Source organism: Trichechus manatus, unplaced genomic scaffold (assembly GCF_000243295.1).
Source record: "Trichechus manatus latirostris isolate Lorelei unplaced genomic scaffold, TriManLat1.0 scaffold00003, whole genome shotgun sequence".
Taxonomy (NCBI): domain Eukaryota; kingdom Metazoa; phylum Chordata; class Mammalia; order Sirenia; family Trichechidae; genus Trichechus; species Trichechus manatus.
This window is the reverse complement of record NW_004443939.1, coordinates 34,395,535-34,419,052: the sequence shown is the minus strand read 5'-3', so window position 1 is coordinate 34,419,052 and position 23,518 is coordinate 34,395,535. Positions and strand designations below refer to the sequence as shown.

The window sequence follows — 23,518 nt, the reverse complement described above, 5'->3', positions numbered from 1 at the left end:
TTTTTGTTTAAAAACAAAATAAAAAAATGGAACCTAAATTTACTATCATTTGTATCGGTTAGGCACCTGGTTTAAGCAAAAAAGGATTTTTTTTTTTTAGTTTACTTAATTAAAAAGTTCAAGGATTTGTTATCTCTCCATCCTTCTGCTTTGCCTCATTCATGTTGGCTTCACCCTTTCGCTCTATGTAGAGGGAAGATGGGAAAGAGCAACTGTAGGTCTGTAGCTTCTGAGTTTTAAATCCAGCTCAAAAGAGAACCTACTTCTTCAGGAGTCTGAAAATGAGGCCTTAGTTGGATCCTGTACTCATCCCTGAACTAATTCGTGAGGTCAAGAGATGGAATTGTGCAGTTGTTTTAGAACTAGGTCATTTGCCCACCTCTGCAGTGAAGTTGGCATCAACCATACCCAAAACATATAGAATGAGAGCAGGGGAGTAGTGCTTCACCGGAGGAAAGTAGGATTACTGTTAACAGAAAAGGAAACGCTGGTAGTGTAGTGGTTAAGAGCTATGGCTGCTGACCAAAAGGTCAGCAGTTTGAATCCACCAGGTGCTCCTTGGAAACCCTATGGGGCAGTTCTACTCTGTCCTGTAGGGTCGCTATGCATTGGAATCGACTCGACGGCAGTGGGTTTGTTGGTTGGTTGTTAGCAGAAAATGGGTAAATGGAGGCTGTGGCAAAAACAATAGATGTCCAAAGTCATTATGCAGGTGACTTAGCATTTAGGCTTGTTATTTTTTTAGAAACAAAAAGAATAATTTCTTTTGGAGTAGCATGCCCATTAGAAGTTGCTTTTGGCCAATGATAATTAAGATCTGAAATAATAGTGGTTTAAACAAGGTGGAGGTTTATTTTCTCTTGGAGGTAGGCAGTCCAAGACTACTGATGTGGCAAATCCGTGATAAAACCAAGGAATTTGTGGACTGCTATTGCTCCTGCAATCACATTTACCTTCCAAGCTGGAAGGAAGAAAAGCAAATAAATGAGTGCCCACCAATTTTCTATTTCCCTTTTAAGGTGTCATACTGGGAAGTCCTGTCCAACAACTTCTGCTTACATTTAATTAACCAGAATTTGGTCACATGGCCACATATTTCTGTAAGGAACTCTGAGAAATGTAGTTATTTAGTTAGGCACAATGCCACCCCTAATCATTACCCAGTAGGTGTTCTGTTACTAGGAAGAAATCGTGAATGGCTATTGGGTAGGTAGCTAGCAGTCTGTACCACATGTGTTAGCTTACTAAGTGATATGGATCACACAGGTTTATTTAACATCCTAATGTATTTTATGCGTCCTGGTGGTGCAGTGGTTAAGCACTTGACTACTAACAGAAAAGTTGGCTATTCAAACACACCAGCGCTCTGTGAGAGAAAGACATGACAGTCTGTTTTTGTAAAGATTACAGCCTTGGAAACCCTATGGGGCAGTTCTGTTCTGTCCTGTAGGGTCACTATGAGTGGGAATCGACTCGAAGGCAATGGATTTTTTTTAAATGTATTTTGTACATTTGAGATTTAAAACTCATTTTAGAAGTAGGCAGAAATATAAATAATACAAACTAATATATGCTCTAAAATTGGTAACAAAGTATGCACTGGATGAGTATCCAACAAAGAAGTCAAAAGAAGAGTTAAAGATGTTTCTGAGGTATTTATATCTTATATGTTTGGCTATATGGTGATGCCATTTACTAAGATAGGGAACATAAGAGGAATACCAGGTTTTCAGGGAGGTTAAAGGGTTGTTTTAGACATTTAGAATTATAAATGCTGGCATTGAATGACATTTGGGTGATGTCATTTGTTCACAAGTGAAGCAGCTGCACGTTTTGATATCTATTGTGCATTTCCTGGCAGAGAATGGACAACAGGATTATTTTAGAAATTCTCCACTTCCCTCAGTCCTTGTCTTTCACCTTGTGATTCAGATTACTGAAAAGTGGGGAAAATTGGCTCCAAAACACCCTGAGTTCCAACTCACTAGCTTAGAACAAGAGAGGTTTTTGTGTAGTCAAGCATAGATTGATGTCTTCAGGATGTGAGGTTCAAGTCTTTTAGATTTGGTACAGTTCTTTACAGGTTGAGGGAAGAGAAAGACAAATTGATTGACAAAAGTGAGTGAAATGCAAGAGTTAACTGATAATATGACACACTATTCATGGAGAGCAAGTGAAACTTTAAAGACATTTGTGGGTTTTTTTAGACTCCTGGAGAACTATTTATAACTGCAGTATATTCAAGGAGAAATGTGCCCAAAGGGGCTTTTGTCTCTAAGCATTTGAGGGACACATTATATAATCACTTTGTTTTCTGTCAGTTTAATAACTAAATTATGGCCATTACTTGCTTTGAACTTTATTTAACTCACCATTTATCGAGCGAGCTTTTTGCCTTTTTCATTATTCTAGGTACTGAAAATACAAATATTAATAAGGGAAAACGCCTTCAAGGTATGCGGTGTTATCATTACCTATTTTTTTTTTTACCTGACTTTTTTTTTTTTTTTTTTTAATGTTGCTGTATTAGGCTAAATTCCAAGGATAAGACACTCCACAGAGCTCAGTGAGTATGTTGCTGGGTGCTGCAATTTAACCATAAACGCTGAACAGATACTAAGCAGACTAAGGCAATTTGAAAAATAAATAAGTAGTGCATTAGTGGGAGCTACTGCTGCTCAAGGTCAACATTAATTCTGTTACCAGAATGAATAAATAGTTCTGTTTATCCTTCTTACATAATATTGCACTTGGCTACTAGCAGGTTTTTAGAAGTGGTTGATCAAATGCTTCTTTCAAGTCTAGAACATAGTACAGATCTAGCTTTTGGGAATATGCCAAGCTTGAGAAAGGGAGACAAAAGTTACTATGTTCAGGGAGTGAGTAGCTTCTCTAAAACCTCTTTTGATTTGTACACAATATGAGCAGTGCCAATGTGTTATTGTTATGACAGTTGTTTACATGATGTCATTTGTTCACCAATCAGGCAGCTGTGTATTTTGAAATCGATTGTCCTTTCTTGTCAGAAAGCACAGAAGTAGGAGCAGTTTTGCTTTGGAGGGGACCTTTCTGCGTTTAAATCAAGCAATTTTATTTATAAAAGTAGAGGTTTTCTTTATTATCTCTAGTCAATCACTAATTCTATTGTCTAATTTTTATCCATCATTTTCTGTAGATACAAAACTGAAATCATCTTATTCCTTCTCTTAGGCTAGGTTCTCTAGAGAAATAAAACCAGTAAATCATATATATATATATCAAGGAAATAGCTCATGAAGTTGTAGAGACTGGAATGTCCCAAGTCTGTGGGTCAGGATAGAGGCTTCTCCTGATTCATGTAGCCACAGGGGCTGGTAAACCCAAGATCGGTAGGTCAGAGAGCAGGGCTCTTGCTCACAGGCTGTGAAGATTGATGAATCCCAAGACTGGCAGGCAAGTAAGCTGCTCGCTCGAGTCCTAAGAACCGGAGGTCTGATGAGCAGGAGCCAGCTGCAGGATCCAGCATGAGCAAAAAGTCCCCAAGCCTTGCCAGAATGTCTGCTTGTATTTGATACAGGCCACATGCCCGAGGAAACTCCCATTCAACTGACTGGCTACTCACAGCAGATCCCATCATGGGGGTGATCACATTCTTCGCTGGTGAGTTTCAACAGGGAAGTGATCACAATATTATGCAACTACCAAAACACTGAGAATCATGGCCCAGGCAAGTTGGACTTTTAGCCTACTTTACTGTGAAGAAATAAATTTCTCTTTGTTAAAGCCATCCACTTATAGTATTTCTGTTGTAGCAGCACTAGATGACTAAGACTGGAGTGACAGGGCTGGTTCTGTTGGTGGGAGTGATTCAATGGAATTTAGGGGCTCAATCTCTCCAGCTTCCTGATTATCTGCCCATATGTCTCCATCCCAAGTTTCAGGATCCCGTTTCTTCCCAATCAATGTCCTTACTTTAACTTTAGACACTCTTGAGGTTGGCAGTGGAGTTGGCATTGTAATTCAGCCACTCTTACAGTAAGACTCTGGGTTTGGTTTTTGGCAATATCAGCTCTGTTACTATAAGAAATAAGGCTTTCTTTCAAAGCACAAGTGTTTAAGCTTTGAAGTCATTTATGCGGCACTTGAGCTTTGACTCTGAAGCCCTGAGCACATCTCTTTCTTTCACCAGTTTGTCTAGCAAAAGTAGAACCAAACAACAAGCTTCGTTATAGTTCTCATTCTGACAAAATTGTAGAAGGGTATCACACATGCAGTCACCCAGAGCCTCGTCTTTCACCAATACCAGATATTTTTTGGTGGTGATATTTTTTGTACTTGTATTGCCACCTCACACCATGGATTAGCAATGCCGTCTTTACTACTGGAAGCAGAATCATCAACATCTTTAAGACTAACCAGACTTGAGAACCAATTTAAAAACTCATCCTTACAATTTTGTTTCCCTGGAACCACTCTTGGTAGCAAATGTCTTAGGCTGGGTTCTCTAGAGAAGCAAAACTAGTAAAGCGCATAAATATATATATAGAGAGAGATTTATATCAAGGAAATGGCTCACAAGGTTGTAGAGGCTGGACTGTCCCAAGTCCGTGGGTCAGGATAGAGGCTTCTCCTGATTTGTGTAGCTGCAGGGGCTGGTGAACTCATGATCAGCAGGTCAGAGAGTAGGGCTGTTTCTTACAGGCTGTGAAGATGGATGAATCCCAACATCGGCAGGCAAGACCACAGTTAAGCTGCTAGTTAGAGTCCTAAGAACCTGTGGTCAGTCGAACAGGAGCCAGCTGCAGGATCCAGCACGAGCAAAAAGCCCCCAAGCCTTGCCAGAATGTCCACTTGTATTTCATGCAGGCCACATGCCAAAGGAAACTCCCCTTCAACTGATTGGCTACTCACAGCAGATCCCATCATGGGTGTGATGACATACCGAATTTCAACAGGGAAGTGATCACAACGTTATGCAATTGCCAAAACACTGAGAATCATGGCCCATCAAGTTGGCATACAATCTTAACTATCATAGCTCTTAGGTTGACTCTTCTTCCTACACACCTTCTCTTGGTGAATGGTGTCATCTTCTATCCAATTTTCTAAGTCAGAAATCTGGAAATCATTCCAGATTACTTTTTCCTTTTTGGTCACCTAGTCTTGTTCCTATTCTGTAATAGTGGTGTCTTTTTCCATATTGCTTTGATCTATGGTCAAGCTCTTATCTCTCTCTTGGAGTTTTGTGATAGCCTCTTAAGACTGTCTCCACTCTTGTCCCTCACTCATCAAGCCCCATACTACTGCCAGTGTAATTGATCAGAAAGTAATTTGGCTTATGTTACTTCTCTTACAGTCCTTGCAGTGACTTAGGAGTTAGGATTAGACCTAAGTTTCAACAGTGTGACTTAGAGAACAGTATTTCCAAAGAGACACACAAGGACTCAAACAAAAGTATTATGGATGTTTCATTTCTACTTATTATTTGAAAAGGCTAAATCATGATAATGATATATTTATTCTTCATATTAAGAATTACATCATATTCATAAGAATTGGATGATGCCCAGTTACCTTACTGAACATTTTGATCAATGAGTCTATGGAAGAACTATGATCAAAAGGGGTAAAATGTGGAACAGAATTCAGAATTTTCAATAGAATTTCTGGAGCCAGCGAGGCTGGATGAAACCCCAAAACTATTGCCCTGAGATAATCTTCAAACCTTAAACCTCAAACTATCCCCTGAAGTCTTCTTTGAACCAAACAGTAGTTTAACAAATTAGTAAAGTATGTCTTCCTTGAGCATTGTGCCCTTTTAAAGAATTATCTATGTGGATTCAAACTGACAACAGCAACTCTAAAGGTTAGATGAGAAGCTTAGGGGGCAGTAAGTTTATGTTGAGGATGGTGGAATAATTTGGAAAAGGATAGTGAGAATGGTCACACAACTTGAAGAATATAATCAATGTCACTGAATTGCACATGTAGAAATTTTTGAAATGGTGTGTCTTTTGCTTTGTATATTTTCACCAAAACAATAATAAAAAGAATTACATCATCTTAGGTATATATAAGAACACAAGTACTCACCCTTTGTAGAACAGGCCTGGGTATTGCATCATCCTCCTTCCTCTCAAGAGGCATTGAACTTTGTATTTATCATTCCCACGTGGTTCTTTATACTTTTATTTCATATATGCTAATTTCTATGCAATACACATATATACAATGTATATATGTAACATATAAATTGTATGTATATATTATTTTTCATGATTTTAAACTATATAAATGATATACTACTGTTGTATTCTTCAAATTTTTTTCAATCTGCTTTGCTTGTGATTCATTCATGTTGACACATGTAGTTCTGGTTCTGTTATTTTCACTACTGTATAATATTGTATGAATGTACCACAGTGCATTCATTCACTTTCTTATTTTCATCTGCATTTCCCCCTCTCTTCATTTTTGGACTATCTGTGACCTTTTCAGATCAAGTTGCCATGCTCCTGGTCCAATACTTGGGCATAGAGCACATATTATTAATCTTCATGGTTGCTGTTAATCCTCTCGTGTTAAATGATTTTTGCTGGATTGCTTTTCTTTAAAATGAATGTCTTGGTTGGTTAGCACTGGTAGCTGGTTTGGGCTGAAACGTGGTGGATAAAATGTCTTTCTAGGTTAGCAACACTTCACCTCACTTAGCAAGGCTATCTGCAGTAGCAAGTAAGATCACTTGTAGCTAGTGTCTTTCTCTCTAGCTGCTTTCCAAAGCATATTCTGAAAAGAAAATGAGAGCCCTGCTTAGCAAATGCTTTCTTCTCTACTTTGCCCAGGTAATTTCCAAGTCAACCTTGTGCTCTGCTTCAAAAGATCAAGACCTGTGAATAGTCTCCAGGTGGTGCTGTTTCCCCACTTTACTGGAGTCTACGCTCTCTCCCAGCTGTTGGCCTGCTAGTCCCGAGGTTCTCAAACTAGCCTGCGTCAGAATCACTTGGATTGTTTGTAAAACGATAAATTGATGGGCCTCACCTTCAGAGTTTCTAAATCAGAAGTTCTGGAGTCAGGCCTGCGAGTATACGTTTCTAACAAGTTTCCAAGGGATGCTGATGCTGCTGGTCCTGCGACCTCACTTTGAGAATCTCTGTTCTAGATGGCACTTACCTTTTTTATTTTGTGGACTCACTGACTCCTTTAACATTAATATATAATCTCACAATCACCTCCATTAATTTTAAAATCATTTTATAATTTTATAATTTTTGCATGTTATGAAGAAGGGCTTTAAAGTAAACAAAAGAATTGCATCATCATAGTATTAAATATTGTGGCTGTTGAGAGCCTTACTACTCAAAGTGTGGTTTGTGGACCAGCATACCTGGGAACTTGTTAGAAATGTAGACTCTCAGGTCTAATGAATCAGAATCTGAACTTTGACAAGCTCCCCAAATGGTCAGTATGCACATTAAAGTTTAAGAAGCACGGGTCTAGAGCTCTCTTTAAATCTAATCTGAATAATATTCAAAATGATTAAGAAGCATTTCAAATTTTAATGTTTAAAAAGTGGCACATGTTTCATTTACTTTCATTTATGTAAGAAAAGCATTATTATTTGATAATAAAAATGTCAAATTTGGTTTGGGGATCAAGTGCTGAAATTTAATAATGTGCTATAACACAAAAATGGACAAAATTGCCTTGTCCTGATGTTTGGAAATAATCATTTTTGTACATAAAAAAAATCAACTGTCTTATTTTTATGACTTTCATTAAACAATAGTGAAATTTCAGACTACTTGCAATATACTCTCTGCAAATAATGCATTATATATGTGGAGAGTGTTTTACTCTCAAAGAAAAAAACTTGATGTCATTTTTGCTATGTTTATTCCTTTACTTTTTTTTGAAGTAGAAGGAACATCTTTCATCAGATAATTACAGTTTAGGAATCCAGAGAGGATTATCTTGGTGAAAATGTCCAGAATAGTTATTATTTTTAAATTTTCTCATAATTGTGTTTCAATATCATTGTTCATTATACCTCTTTTTCTTTAAACTGTCTACGAGGATAATGACAATGTATCTTTTAGGGTTGTGGAGGTCAGAGTTTTGTATGTAAAGACTTAAAAAATGTCTGACACATTATTGTTATTATAATCCATAGCAGGCTGGGGTAGATAGAGAAGTTTAATTGTACACTGTCTCATTAACATAACTGCTGTAATCTTACCTCATTAACATCATTGCGGTAGGATTTACAACACATGGGAAATCACAGCAGATGACAAAATGGTGGACAATCACATAGTACTGGGAATTGTGGCCTAGCAGAGCTGACAGATATTTTTGGGGGACACAATTCAATCCATGACAGAGGAGTTGGACTCTCCCTGCCCTCTACTTCCCAGGAAAAAATGTCAGAAAATTAGTAAACTATTCAAAGTATATGAAACTGGTCACATACATTGCCAGTGTGAAAATAGTATTTTTAGTTTTAAAATCAACATAGAAAATATACACAGGAAAACCAGGATTTAGGAAGAAAAACCATGTTGGAGGGCTCAAAGATTGTTCAATATCACAGAAAGTGATGTTTTCCCATTCCTTCCCTATCACACAGGCTTAGAGTCCATATATTCAAATACACACACACTTACACGCCCATATGTATAATATTTTTTATCAATTCCACTTATGATAACAAATCTTTAACTTGCTTGAAATACCACATTCTCAACGAGGCCTACCTAGATGCTGCATTTAAAATTTCAACGCTTTTCCTTCCTCTCTTCCCACACTCCTGATCTCCTAACCAGTTTTTTAGTTTTCTTCTATGTACTTAGCACCTTTAGTTTACTTGAGGAGCCCTGGTGGCACAGTGGTTAAGCGCTTGGCTGCTAAACCAAAGGTCAGCAGTTTGAACCCACTAGCCGCTCCATGGGAGAAAGATAGGCAGTCTGCTTCCATATTACAGCCTTGGAAACTCTATAGGGAAGTTCAGCTGTGTCCTATGGAGTTTCTATAAGTTGGAATCAACTCGATGGCAACGGGTTTGGTTTTGGTTTAGTTTACTTATTTAATAAGTTTATCGTTATTGTCTTCCCCTACTAGTATGTAGGTAGGCTCCACAAGGTAGAAATTTTTTGTTCTTCTTGTGCCAGGCACATAACCATGTTTGTTGAATTGCTGCATGTTCATGAAGGAGAAGGTGGAAGACGGTCTGGGTATGGATGCTGCCTAGGTGTTCCACAAAAAGAGCTTAAATTTGATGACAACTTTGTGGTCTAAACCACATTTTGAAACCACAACTTGATTTTGTTGCCCTCACCGCCTAGCTTTTAAAGTAGATCCAGCCAAGTAGAATTATGCTCCTTTATGAAATCTTCAGTGTGCTATGTTTAAAGATTGAATTTTGAAGATAGCACAAAAGACGGGAAAGAATCTAAGCTTTACAGAAAAGCTACTCTGCCACCTATCAGATGTGTGACTTTAGGCAAGTTATTTAGCCATGGGGCCTCAATTTTCCCATATGTAAAACTGGAATAAAATGCATTGGGGGCATTTTTTGGGCAGACTAAGTAAACACAAAATTATGTGAAAGTACTTAATACATAGTAGGTAATGGTTTGTAAATTCCCTTCTTTCTTCACTCACCATAAAACCAACTCTTATTACATTGTTTATTTAATGTTATTTTACATATTTTCAACTTTTATTTTTGGTTGTAACTTTTTGTTAGGTTATTTTAGTCATTTCTATAGGGTCACTGTGAGTTGGAATCAACTCCACAACAACCAGTATGGGTAAGCTAAAATTTCATAACTGTATATGAATAGCTCATATATTGCATTCACTAGGGCATAGATTTTTGGGAGGTTGTTGGAGACAGTCCAAGCCTCTCTCATATTACTTACACAAAAGATGTTTTCTCATCTTGTCATAAAAAACATCAGAAATTGGTTGCTGTTTTAGCATTGGTTGATATTTTAGACTTTAGGGCTGGAAAGAATCAATTCCTTTTGCATCTTAAGAAATTAAATCATATCTCTGGTAACTGGCAGAGTAAGGATAAGAATTTGAGTTAACTTTATGTTCAGTGCTCTTTCTATCATATTATGCTTTTATATAAATGAAATGATATTATTTTTATCAAAATGAAATTTAAAAAATCTGATGATTTTGGTTATGAACATGACAATGTTGACACAAACTTTCATCACATATATTTTATTTTTTTTGAATAGATAATATATACATAAGGTACTAAAGGGTCTCTGTGAGTCAGAATCAACATGATGGCAACAGGTTATGGGTATGATAGACTAGTGAGGGAGAAATGAATTTATTCAGACATGATTAGAGGAAGCTTTAAGGAAAAAGTGTCAATATAGTTAGGTTTTAAGTCATGATTTGAAGTTCAACAGGAAGACCTGGGAAGAAAGGGGACTCCAGCACTAATGTATAGGAATTATTTTGGTTTTGTTTCAATCTTGGGAATCTATTTATTTTTATTGTGGCAATGGGAGTATCTATGTTCAAGGTAACCATTTGCTTAAAGTTTTGTAAAACTGATTCATTTTGAAAATGGATTACCTATTTGCAAAATAAAAATTATTTCTTGGTCTTAAAAATCAATTTCTGCTGATCTTTTAATTTTTTTTTCCTCCAATTTGTTCAGTTGAAAAAGACATTCGAATTTTTAGAGATGACTTTTACCCACTTGGCTTTTTTTTGGCTGGGGGTACAGTTAGAAGAGTTTTCCTCTTTCTTTTAATTTTTATTATAATTTTATATGCATGTGTTGTAATTAACTATTATCAGTTTTGCTTCCGTGTCCTTGTGTGCTTACAGCAGTGTAATCTTGGCTGGACGCTGGAATCCTTTGGAGAGTTTTAAAAAATGCTGATGCCCGGTCCCCAATGGGGTCTGTGGTACAGCCTGGGCATCAGTGGTTTCAAAAGCTCCTCAGATGATTCTCCTTTGTAGCTAAGGTTGAGAAACCACTGGTTTAAGGTATTTCAGAAATAACTGAAACATTGTTTCTGCTTTTGCTAAGTAGGTAACCATGGCTTATCTGAGTGGTGTGATAAATCTGTCATCTCAAATCTCTTGCTTAGAATAAAGTGAAATAATTGGAATTGGGATGGTTGAGTGAATCTCTTGAATTTGTTATTTATATCATTATCTACCAAACCGTTAGTGGAATGAAGTAAAGCATATATATGGATAGAATAATTTTAAGGGCTTTAAATTCCCATCTAAATAGGGGAAGCGAGTATAATAAAAGTTCTTATTTTTAGTGCTATACAAATCAACATCATTTGGCTCATCATTTAAGTCAGAAATGAACAAATCTGTTTTTTGGAGCCTATAACAATTACTAATTTATTGTTAGTATAATTAGGTAAACACTGTTCTCCAGCTCTTGTTGACTTTGTCACCTACTTTTAATGTAATAAGTGCTCTTTTACCGTAAAGAGGATCTTTGTTTACTCTAGTAACAGGAAGCTGGATGAAGATTTGAACACTCAAATAGTTACCTCCCTAGGGTACCAGAGAGCCTCCAGAAAGAAATCAAACTGGACTTCAGGCTACTCTGTTCTTTTATTCTGAAAAGTGGGCTAGTCTGTTTTTACCTTGGAATTGGGAGGTGAGATCAGTTAGGGAGCTTTACTGTGATTTCACTCTTTGGTGTGAAGTATTGTGAATTCCGAAAATCTCACAGTATATACTGTAATAGGGTTGCAAATTTCTTCTACATCTATATAGTGTATTAGTATAATGTTTTGAAAAGAGTGAAGCTCAATGAATACAATATATAATTAGACAGAATTGGAATTTTGTTCAAATCCTGGGTTTCTGTTTCTAAACTGTGTTGCCTTGACTGATATTTTTCTATCCTTAGTTTCCATATCCGGATTTATTAATGAAATAAATTATTTTAGGTTGTTAACACAGTGCCTGCCCACAGCTGACCTGTGATACATATTAGTTCCCTAGTTTTGATATTAAATTATCCTAGAGAATTATTCTAGTAAAAATGATACCTGAGAACAAGTTGAATTCTAATTTTTCTTTAATAATGAATTGTATTATTAATAATGGATATTGGGGTGATGTATATGAGAGTCACGTTTTATGTTACTGAATTTCTGGTATTAACAAACGTGTTGCCATCATCTCTTTTTATCATAATAGGTTTTGTTTTATTATAATTTTTCACTGTATATAGAGACATTTTATAAGAACTCAAAGATTCTTACAGCATGATGGGAGAAATTAGAAAGCTGATATTGTAGACTGAGCAGAGTCTAGTCTTCTAGTCTGGGCACAAATGCCGAGGTTTCTACATATATATTGAAAATATAAGTGAAGTATAATGTAGGCCATGTTGAAGTATAGCCAAATCATATTAGTTCATTCATTAAAAAATGTTCCCCTATGTACTTAAATAAGGCTATCATAGTAATAACTCCTTCCATTTTTTCTGCCCTTTAAAATTGTTCTGATTTTTAAAAGCAAAATTACAATGTGATCTGCTTTATAAAGTCAACCCCCCAATCCCCCCCCAAGAAAAGAACCCCTTTTCTCTGTGTTCTTTCAGCCTGTGACTTCTACCCAGACCCTTATTTTACTGTGTCATATTAAGAGCAATGCTGCAGCTATGTGTCAAGCCTTGGATTAGAAGTTGTATAGGGGTCCTTGTTAAGGGCACTGGCTTTGGCATCTAGGGATATTCATTTTAATCTCCGCTTTATCACTTACTATCTTTGCAATAAAGGTTTAAGGTCCACATACACAGTAAGATAAACAAAAATTTGTCCTTTCTGAACTGTTTATCTGTAAGATGGAGATAAAATCTTCTACCCCAGAAGTTTGTTGAAAAATTAAATGACATAATATAAATGTGTAAGATAGTGAGTGTTCAATAAATGGCAGTGAATATGTTATTGTTGTTATTTTGTATGGTATGTTGTTTATTATATGTAAATATAATATGGGATTTAAATAAAACCTCCTCCACTAGACTATATGCTCTTTCAGGACAGGGAACCATCACTTGGCATTTTGCATAAACTTTAATTAATTGATTAACACCTATTTGTCGATTGAATACATTGACTTTTGCCTTTACTTGACTTTTAAAAACCATCATATTGGCATATATAAAAAATTTTTCATAGATGTTGTTTTGTTTTAAAATGAGTTTGTTTTAAAATCCCTACAGGTGTCTTCTTAATCCCATAACTTCAGCGCCTTGAAATCTGAGGATTCCACCCAGATAATATGATAGGAACTTTCAGTGACTTGGGGCCATATCCTACTTAGACTAATGCAGGTCTTCCAGATTTCCTGAGAGCTAGTAGAGTGGCACACACTACTTGGTAATCAGCATAGACAATAATGCCATCTCTGCCTCAAGAAGGAGGTAAGCAGATTGACTTAACCACATTACTAAATATGGATGTGTTATAGATCATTACTGTTAATTTTTTTAAGTATTAAAAATTAATTGGGAACTTTTAAAGTACCAGAGTTAGAATTTTACCTTGTTTTAGGGGGAATTTGTGTTCTCTGGAATGGAATTTCTGTTATTTTATTAATATTTAGTTGTTTTACATTTCCATTGAAGTTATTCAGGGAACCTCTCACCGGGATCTGGATACAGAATTGCCTTATCAAAGCACAATGAAAAGGAAAGTCAGAAAGAAGAAAAAGAAGGGAACTATTACAGCAAATGTTGCTGGGACAAAGTTTGAAATTGGTAGGTCTCCTCAGAATCATGGGATTTTCATAATTGTAGGAAAAATTAGTTTGGTGTTGAAAATAATGTAGAAATTCAGAGAGATAATTATCTTTATGGAATGGATTTTTAAATGCCTCCTATAAATTTTTTTTCTTGGGATATTTTACGTATCAATCAAATGGATCATCACTGTAAGCTGAAAGATTTAGTTATTAAATGGATAGGATAAACAGGTATGTTTTTGTCTAATACTTTTAAAATCAAGTATAAAGTAATATGAACATTAAAAGCCAATGAGTATATCTCTAATCTTTAAATATAGATGTGCTTAGAAAATTGCATCATTCTAGTGTGTTTTTTTTTAGTTGTGGCTAAAATGAATTAATTCCTTTAAATGAAGAATTAACTCCTTTAAATTAAGCACTGCAAAACACATTACAAATATCATAAGTACTCAAATAACCTTTCTCCTTCTTTAATAATTTTGCATTAAAAGGGTTGAGTAAAATTATTTGAATGTCTCAGATATTAACTCTTCTTACCCATCTTAATCTATGAGAGTCTTATTTCTATTTATAGTTAAGTAATTCACCAAACTTCATCAGCAGTCGATGGAATATTTCCTTGGAATTGAGATCTCCCAACACTGTATTTAAAAAAGTGTTTCTCAGAGGAGAAAACTTTAAGCAAAGTAGCGAGGAAGGGTGAAAAGTTGTGAAAGGCTCAGGGTTAATTTGCAGCATGTTTTCTAGAGTGAAAGAACAAGGGTAAGGTGACATCATAAAAGTGATTGACGGGTGGTGGTAATATTTTTTCCTCTTGTTTACTGTTAAGGTTCTGGTGGAGTTCAATCTGGATCCAAAGAAGGTTATTCAAATGCAGCTCTTTCACTTTTCCAGTAATTTTTCTAATGTTTGAAGTTGCATTAGCCTTCTTCATACTGATACCCATGCCTCTTTGCTTACTTGTATTTAGCATTGCTGATTAAGCTTGGAGCCTTGTACAGGGACTGTTGGGAGAATACAGAGCTAAGTATAAGGGGGGCGGAGAGAAAATTGGACATGTGTCAAGGAGAAAATGCTGCCTTGCTTTTCCCTTATTTAACCTAGTGAAACACAACAGTTTACTTCTTGGAATTTAGTTGCTGCTCCCTTGACAGGTTGAATCATGTAATGGAAAGATAATTAGGCCATAGTCTGGACACCTACACTTTAGCCCCAGTGTTTCCTTTGTTCCCTCATGTAGAACACTCTGATTGCTACTAGCTTTAGTATTAATCCTTGCTGTTGTTAGGTGCTGCCGAGTCGATTTTTGACTCATAGTGACCCCATGTAACAGAGTACAACTGTCCTAATCTTTATGGGAGCAGGTTACTAGGTCTTTCTCCCGTGGAGCCTCTGGGTGGGTTCGAATCACCATCCTTTTGGTTATCAGCCAAGCACTTATTAACCCTTTATATTTGACCAAATATTTTCACATGTATTCCCTCATTTAACCATCTAAATAACGCTGTGAAATGGGCTCTCTTTCTCCCTTCTTTCTCCTTCACTCCATCTTCCTCACTGTAATAATGAGCTTTAACTGGCTAATAGATTTGTGGTGAATGATTCTATATTCTACATGAAAAGGCAAAAATAGGAAAATAGTTAATAATTAATAAAATAATAAAAAATAAAAATGGTAAAATAAGATGAATCTTGTGGCTGATCAGAACACAAAATACATTCCAAGGACACCCACTATTGTTAGAGAAGGGTATGGATTTAGCTCAGAGTTTCCTGGCCATGAAAGAAAATATTGAAACACAATCGATTATAAAACTCACACTTCCCAGAAGATGACATAATACAGTTTTTCAAAGTAAATACAACTTATTCTATTCCTGAGTATTGAGAGAAATCTCTCTCATAGTTCCTCATGGAGACACATTGTAAAATAGTGAAATACATCGTCACAGTATTCCTATAATCAGTACATTGGGAATTTTTATATTATTATTGTTCATAATGTCCGTTGCTACAGGCTAATGACCTAAAGTATTATTACTATTAAAACAATTGAAGAAACTGAAACTCAGTGAGAGTTAGTACCTTAACCAAGGTCACACAGCTGGCAAAAGTAGGACTTGAGCCTGACTTACTTTGATTCTGAATTCTGTGTTGTTTTTATTATATTATGTTGCCTAAATAAAGAATTGAAATTTAAAATGAGGGACATTAAGGCAACTTCTGTCTCTGAAGTTCAAGAGTTGTTATGTGTATCTCCACTTTTATAACTCCTGAACAGCCTCTGAAAGCTCTATGGGTCATTGCAAAAAAAAGTAGGAAAAATTTGTGAGGAATGTATTTTTTGTAATTTTTATTAAATGAGGACAGGAAAGATTAAGGAGGGGTACGTAAGTATGCAAATGGATGAGAAAAATGGTTGGTATAAAAAAAAAAACCTGTTGCCATAGAGTGGACTCCAACTCATGGCAACCCTATAGGACAGAGTAGAACTGCCCCACAGGGTTTCCATGGAGCAGCTGGTGGATTCGAACTGCCGACCTTTTGATTAGCAGCTGAATGCTTAACCACTGCACCACCAGGGCTCCTATTTTATCAATAGGGAGCTTATTTGGTAGAAATTAAATATAATGCCATTATGTCACCTCTTTTATAAAGAGATATCCTAAAAGACCAACATTTAAAAGCAAAGATTTTAGACTTTAGCTATCAATAACCTTTTATTTGGAACTGACATGTTAAAAGGATTGATTTTCTACGCAGTGGAGGACGATGACCTTAAAAATATACCAGTTGATTTCTAAAATTTCCATTCAAACAAAAATAAGATTAAATTGCTTCATTGAAGAAACTGACAGTTTAATTTCTGTCATTGTATTTTTTTCTTTGAAGTTCAATTTTAAGTCCCGTTCTTCAAATTTTGAATTTCACAATAAAAGAGATTTATATATGACTTACCTTACAAATTTGATTTTATGGATTTAAAGAGAGTTTATCTTTTCCACAATTTCTTGCACAACTTGAATGTTCCCAGCCTTCACTGGCTTGTGTATACATTAATATCCAAATTTCAATAGCTCGTTTTGCCACCCCTCCATAGCTGGTGGAGTTCCATTTCACTCATCAAGGTCTCCCCAGTTATTTCTGAGAGTCCTCAGGCAGTATGTCTCATGTACTCTGGACCAGGTCTGCTCCTGAGTGCCTGTTCTGGCATTGTTTTTGAGGTTTTCTGCTTGTGAACAAGTTAAGCATGTGTTTCAGGTTTGTTACTAGTGCCCTTGCCCTCCATATGAGCTCTAGGTGTCACAGCAGCTCCTGGGCCTTCAGGATGCCAAAGCTGTATGGTGATCTGTGGCAGATGAGAGAGGAATGGCCCTTTGTTGTACATTGTCAGCTGGACCTCTAGAACAATCCCAGGTTCCATCAAGCCTGTCATGGTAAACAGCAACTTCAACTCAACAATTCCCTCCTCCACCATGTCCACCCCCAACCATGGCCCTCTTCTTTTATGCCCGTTATTACAGGCACTATTGCATAAAAAATCCTTTCTTCCTCTTCAGCCAAAAATAATCAAGAGCCCCCAGGACTTGAGGCCAACAGGTGTCTGGTCATCAGTTTCATACTTGAGGCAAGTCATTCAGACAATTGATCCTTCTTTACCATTTGTCCTCACATACAGGGTACCAGTAAAAAGAAAACGTATAAAAATAAAACATTGAAGTCCTGCTACATAGATACACTGTTGCATTAAGACTCAGAATTCTGTTGGAGTCCCAAAATTATCCTAAGTATTTTGCTTACCACTATCCTAAAGTTGAAATTTATTTGGCAGAAAAAGGTCAGTATGTTAAGTGATTCTAGAGGAACACATAGTTTGTACTACAAAGGGGCTTTCCTCTTAAGCATATAGGATTAGAGAGGTGGGCGCAGAGATGAGGGCTGTATCCAACCTCTTCTGTGAATTATGCTTCATTATTTCATATCCTGAGTTAACACAGATGACTTGATTTTAAAGGCTAAAAATAATTTGAACTAGGGAGGTGGGAAGTATAGGATAGGTCTGATGACCAGGGGCTATTTTTACCTTTGCACTTTTGTATCTAGCCCAAGGTCACAAAAAAGCTGTAAATGTACATTCTCCTGAATAGAAGTGTTCTCAACTGTGTCTGTGTTTTCATTGTGCCATAAATAATCACCAAACCCTTTGCCAGTTTTCTGTACCTGTAAATCTCAGATGACTGAAACTAAGAATTTTGGGTGTAACCTAAAAACAGCTCTCTGTTACTATTGAGTATAATTGGACCCTAGATAAAGCTGTTGTAACTAAAAATAAAGGTATGCAATAAACTGATAGATATTTTGCAAGTGAAATACCATGAACTAAAATATTTATATACAAAAAAATGTCACAATGACTATATCTCAAAAGTATTTTAATTCTGGTTTAATTTAACTGTTTACTTGCAGTTCGTTTAGTAATAGATGAAATGGGATTTTTGAAAACTCCAGATGAGGATGAAACAAGTAACCTTATATGGTGTGATTCTGCGGTTCAGCAGGAAAAGATTTCGGAGCTGCAAAATTACCAGGTGGGAAATTAATCATGGTGAATTATTGGTCATGAGGAAAGCTATATGCATTCCACCATAATTTCTTTTAGATAGAGTTCTTAATCTGTTGACGTATTAAATTTCAGTTCTAACACACTTGATTTACCTGTTTTGTTGCTATCCAGTTGTATTGACGCTCTGCATGAAACCTGCATTCTTTTCAAACTTAACTTTTAACCTCTTTCTATCTTTAAGGAAGAATTGAGGCAAGAAAACTCTTCCTAGGCTGATGCTTTGCATTGCTCTTAAAGATGAGTAATGTGGAATAGATTGCACAGAAAGATCAGGAAGTGGAAATACTTTATAATGTCAGATACATATATATATATATACAGATACAGATATAGATATATGACATTACATATAAATAAAATCTGGCTTTATTCTTTTAATTTTAGAATGTAATACAAACTTGAGGTGCTCTGGTGGTGTAGTGGTTAAGCGCTCCGAAAGGTCAGTGGTTTGAAGCCACCAGCTGCTCCATGGGAGAAAGATGTGGCAATATGCTTCTGTAAAGATTACAGCCTTGGAAACCCTATAAGGCAATTCTGCTCTGTCTATAGGGTTGCTATCAGTCATGATCAACTAGAAGGCTACGGGTTTGGTTTTTCTGGTTTTAATACAAACATATATTCAGAGGAGAACATATATCAAACTAAAAAGCCAGATACAAGGGATTTTAGACAACTGACATTTTGTATAGTCTTTCTTCATCTATTAGTGTAGAGGGTAATACAAAATTGTAGGGAAGAAATATGTTAAGTTCATTTCCACCAATTTTTCTACAATGCCAATATATATGAATATAGTAAATCTAGAATATCAAAAATAATTTGGACATTGATTTATCACATATTATAGACAATTGTAATGTTAACATCTTATGTAAACACCTTTTTTTCTGATTTCTTAAAAATTTTGCAGTTTTATTCTCTAATTACCATATATTCTTTAATTTAACAAATTCATTGTAGGTCATTTAATTTTTAATCTTTTACATTAATAATTGCCAATTTATTAAAATATAAAACTCAAAAATTTAACTGTATTATAGTATAAATGAGTATATTCATTAAATCAGTAACGGTATTAACTTCTACCTTTTTGTTTTCCAGAGGATCAACCATTTTCCAGGAATGGGGGAGATCTGTAGGAAGGATTTCTTAGCAAGAAATATGACCAAGTAATCTTCATTTTCTTGTAATAGAGAAGATTTGTTGAGAATTTACATTATGGATATTATATTGCTATCGTTCACAAGACTACATTGATTTGAAATGATATTTAGATGGCAAGGATAGAATCTTAGAGATAGAACACTCTTAAAAGATCCTTGGTTCTAGTCCTCCACTTTCCAGAGGAGGTAACTGAGGGTCAGAGAAATGAATATCTTGCGCAAAGCCAAAGTAATAAATAGAGATGGAGCAGAATCTTATTCTCCAGCATTGCAGGGCTCTTTCTACTGCAACTTGCTGTCTTTCTAGCCAGAAGTTTTTCTTTTAAATGTAAGAGGTTATCTGTATGAAACATTCAAAATATTCTTGTCTATTTTCAGTTAAACCTTGTAGGAATAATTTTTTGCATCATATGACGTGTGTGTATTCATATCGGTTATTGAGCATCTATATATGACAGGCACTGTGCTCTGTGTGTGTGTGTATGTGTGTGCGTACACGTACACATAGACACACACATACATGTGCACCCTGGAATATACATGACATACATCTATCTCTGAGAGCAATATTTACATTGACCTTACAAGTTACTTTCATGGGAAAACTGTTAACAGATACTCAAGTCTTTTACCAGATGCACTGCAAAACTCTTATGCATTTTATGCTTCTATTGATTACATTTTTTTTAGTTTTAAGAAAGTTCAGTGATAAACAGAGAGAATTTTTTAAAAAATTGGACTCTTTTTCACAGAGAAAGCTTAGTAAACTTGTGGGTATAGTTAAAGAAATATTAACATGCTTCCATGTGAAAGTTTATAGTTATTTATCCATTCATTCAACAAATATTTTTGCATGTCTGTCCTGGAGACTGCTAACTATTAAGTAAACAAGATAGATAAGCCTAGTCCCTGCCTAAAACTTACAGTCTAATAAGGGAGAAAAACAGATACACAGAATATAGTCTGATAATGCCACGTTAGAGGTAGGGTTGATGTATGGTGTTGACAAAGACGGTGAAAGAGATCATCTTTGGGAGGGTAGGGAGGGCCTTCTGGAGAAGTTAAGGTATGAGATGGATATTGAAAGGTGTATATGAGTTCACCCTTTGAGAAGAGACAGAAAAAACAGTGAGAAAATATGCAGAGACTTGAACCAACATGATGTGTTTGGGATTCTGTTGTTATATAGGATATTGGGAGGCTCATGATGATATTGGAGTTATATGGAAAAGCCAGGCCATGTATTATATTTTATTTAGTCATTTAATAATTCCTTCATTAATCTCTTTATCTGCTCAATAAACCTTTCATCTTATCCTGAGAGATATGAAAACCAAAAAAAAAAAAACAAAAAAAAACAAACCCATTGCCGTTGAGTTGATTCCTTTTATAGGACAGAGTAGAACTGCCCCATAGGGTTTCCAAGGAGCACCTAGTGGATTTGAACTGCCAACCTTTTGGTTAAAAGCCAGAACTCTTAACCACGACACCACCAGGGTTTCCGAGAGAAATGAGGGGTTATTTAGTAGATTGAAGCAGAGAAGTATTATGTTTTAGATAATCTCAGTAGCAGTGTGGATAATGGACTAGACAAAGGAAGGACCAGAGGGAGAAAGTCCTGTGAAGAGATGATTGGCAAGGTGTAGGTAAGAAATTATGAGCATCTAAACCAAAAGAGAGAGAGTGGGAATGGGAAGAGAGAATAAATTGGAAAGATATTAAGGAGGTAGAATTTACAGGACTTGAAAACTTCTTACATGGCGCCTAGGCTTGTGGCTTAGAATATTGTATAGGTAGTATGATTTATTAACATCGTAGTACTAGGAGAAGAATGAACCTCAGAGGAAAAGGAATGACCTCTGTAAAATTTTGGGTATGTATTTTATTTAATCTATTTATTTTCATTTAAAATATATTTATTAATTACCTACTATATGCCATACATACCTACTATTGCGAGGATGGCACGGGACCGAGCAGCGTTTTGTTCTGTTATACATGGGGTTGCTATGAGTTAGAAGTGACTTGGTGGTACCTAACAACAATAACATATGGCAGGCACTGTGCTGAGCTGTGGGCACATGAGGTGATCAAAAGCCGACTTGGCTCTTAAAACAGTAAGTTGCAACTGTGATAAGTGCTGAGGAGTAGAGGTGCATAGTTGTAGAATAGTGAATATTAAAGCACTTCTGACTTAATTAGGGAAGTATGAGACAGTTTCTCTGAGAAAGTGATGAAATGTGAAGCTGAAATATGATTTAAGTCAGAGTTTACTGGTGAAGATGGTAGGTAAGTGTCTTTGAGGCAGGAAGAATAGCATGAATGTATATCATGTTGTAGGAGAAAACATGAATAGTCAAGATACTGAAATAAGGCAAAGAGCAATTGGAGCACAGAGTGATGGGAACAGCGAGAGAAGAGGCTGAAGAGTGAAGTCCAGGATTATGGTCTTTATCCTAAGTGCCACAGAGGAAGTGGGGGTGAAAAGGTTGAGGCAGTGGTAATGTAATGAGATTTGCATTTTGAAAAGATCATTCTGGCTGCTTTCTAGAAGATAGACATGTATATGGTCAAGAGGGGATGAAAGTAGCTGGTGATTGCAAATAGGAAATTTCTCATTTTATAGAATCCTTGAAATTCTCCTTGAGGAAAATATAGTTTTCTATTAGTTAAACAGTTCTGACTAGTAATATAAAAATAGAATTAACTAAATTACTTCTTTAGTATAATTTAGTAAATCTATGACAGAACTTTAAGCAGAAATTATCCCAGTTTCCTAAATTCCTAAGTAAAACTGCATGTCCCTTTTGAGGCTATACATCTATTCCTCACTTACTATCTTGTTATCTGACATTTCACATTTATGACAATAGTAAAAAATCTACTAACCAACTATTTTGCACATTAACAATGTATGTCTGGCAATAATGAACACAGGTGTGAGGCGAGAGTAACACTGGCTGTGATAGTTAAGTTTATATGTCAACTTGGCTGGGCCATGATTCTCAGTGGTTTGGCAGTTATTTAATGATGTAATTTGGCAGTTGTGTAATGATGTAGGCATCCTCTGTTTTGTGATTTGATGTGTTCATCCACTTTCACATAACGCCAATTTTTGCATAACGACCTAGTCTTTGAAACCTAACCATGTCAGTAAGTGAGGAGTGGGTGTTATTTACATCAAACAATTTGTTCTAGATTACCTAAATGGAATAAGGTACTTCTGAATAAATATATTTTTGGACTTTTTCCCCCACATTGATCCAGTTAAAGTGTTAACTTGATCTAATTTCATATCATTGTTAAATATATAATAATACATTTAAAGGTTTTGGAAACAAAAACAAGGACATTAGCATTGTTATTGTTGTCTTTTAGATTTATAATGTGACTTTTAAACCAGTCAATGTTCGCCTATTTTGTACTCAGATTATTTAGCTTGTTGCTGCTTAGTCTGGATTTGGCAGATAGAGTTGGAAATTATTTTCCTGCTTATAGTGGAAACATTACTTTCTTATAGGGTTCTCTTTAAGAAGCACATGAAAAATGATAACTGTATGAACCTCCAGTTGTGGAAGTAGTGTGGCTAATGTATTTCACACCCTAGTCTTAGAATTTAGGCTTACTTCTGTGCATACTATATATTATGGTTCCATTTTAGTTTTTTACCACTCTCAGTTGGGGACAATATATGATCAGTTATAAAAGACTTCCATACCTTTAGAAAAACACTTGTTTTTGAAACAATCAGATTTTCATTAATAGATGATATTTTAAAATCTTTTTTATAATTTCTTCATTTTTATTTGGAAATCTATATGTACAAAATAGTTAACATTTGGTATTAATTGAAAGTAAACATTTTATACCTAGTATAATCCCTAAGGAGCCCTGATTGTGTAGTGGTTAAGAGTTTGGCTGCTAACCAAAAGGTTGGCAGTTTGAATCCACCAGCTGCTCCTTGGAAACTTTTTGGGGAAGTTCTGCTCTATCC

General features: G+C 35.8%; 1 protein-coding gene across 2 annotated transcripts in view; it reads left to right on the top strand.

The window, feature by feature from the left end:
* Positions 1-23,518, top strand: part of TTLL7 (tubulin tyrosine ligase like 7) — a 166,100-nt gene that overhangs the window by 51,115 nt on the left and 91,467 nt on the right. Inside the window, exons 2-5 of one of the 2 annotated variants that reach the window (XM_004369093.3) lie at positions 13,214-13,414; positions 13,619-13,750; positions 18,205-18,326; positions 19,463-19,530. In XM_004369093.3, the coding sequence (XP_004369150.1) occupies positions 13,390-13,414; positions 13,619-13,750; positions 18,205-18,326; positions 19,463-19,530 (347 nt within the window). In that variant the 5' untranslated portion in view covers positions 13,214-13,389. Of the gene's footprint in view, positions 1-13,213; positions 13,415-13,618; positions 13,751-18,204; positions 18,327-19,462; positions 19,531-23,518 lie in introns of those variants that run through there. The other variant, XM_023731455.1, reaches the window with a different exon arrangement.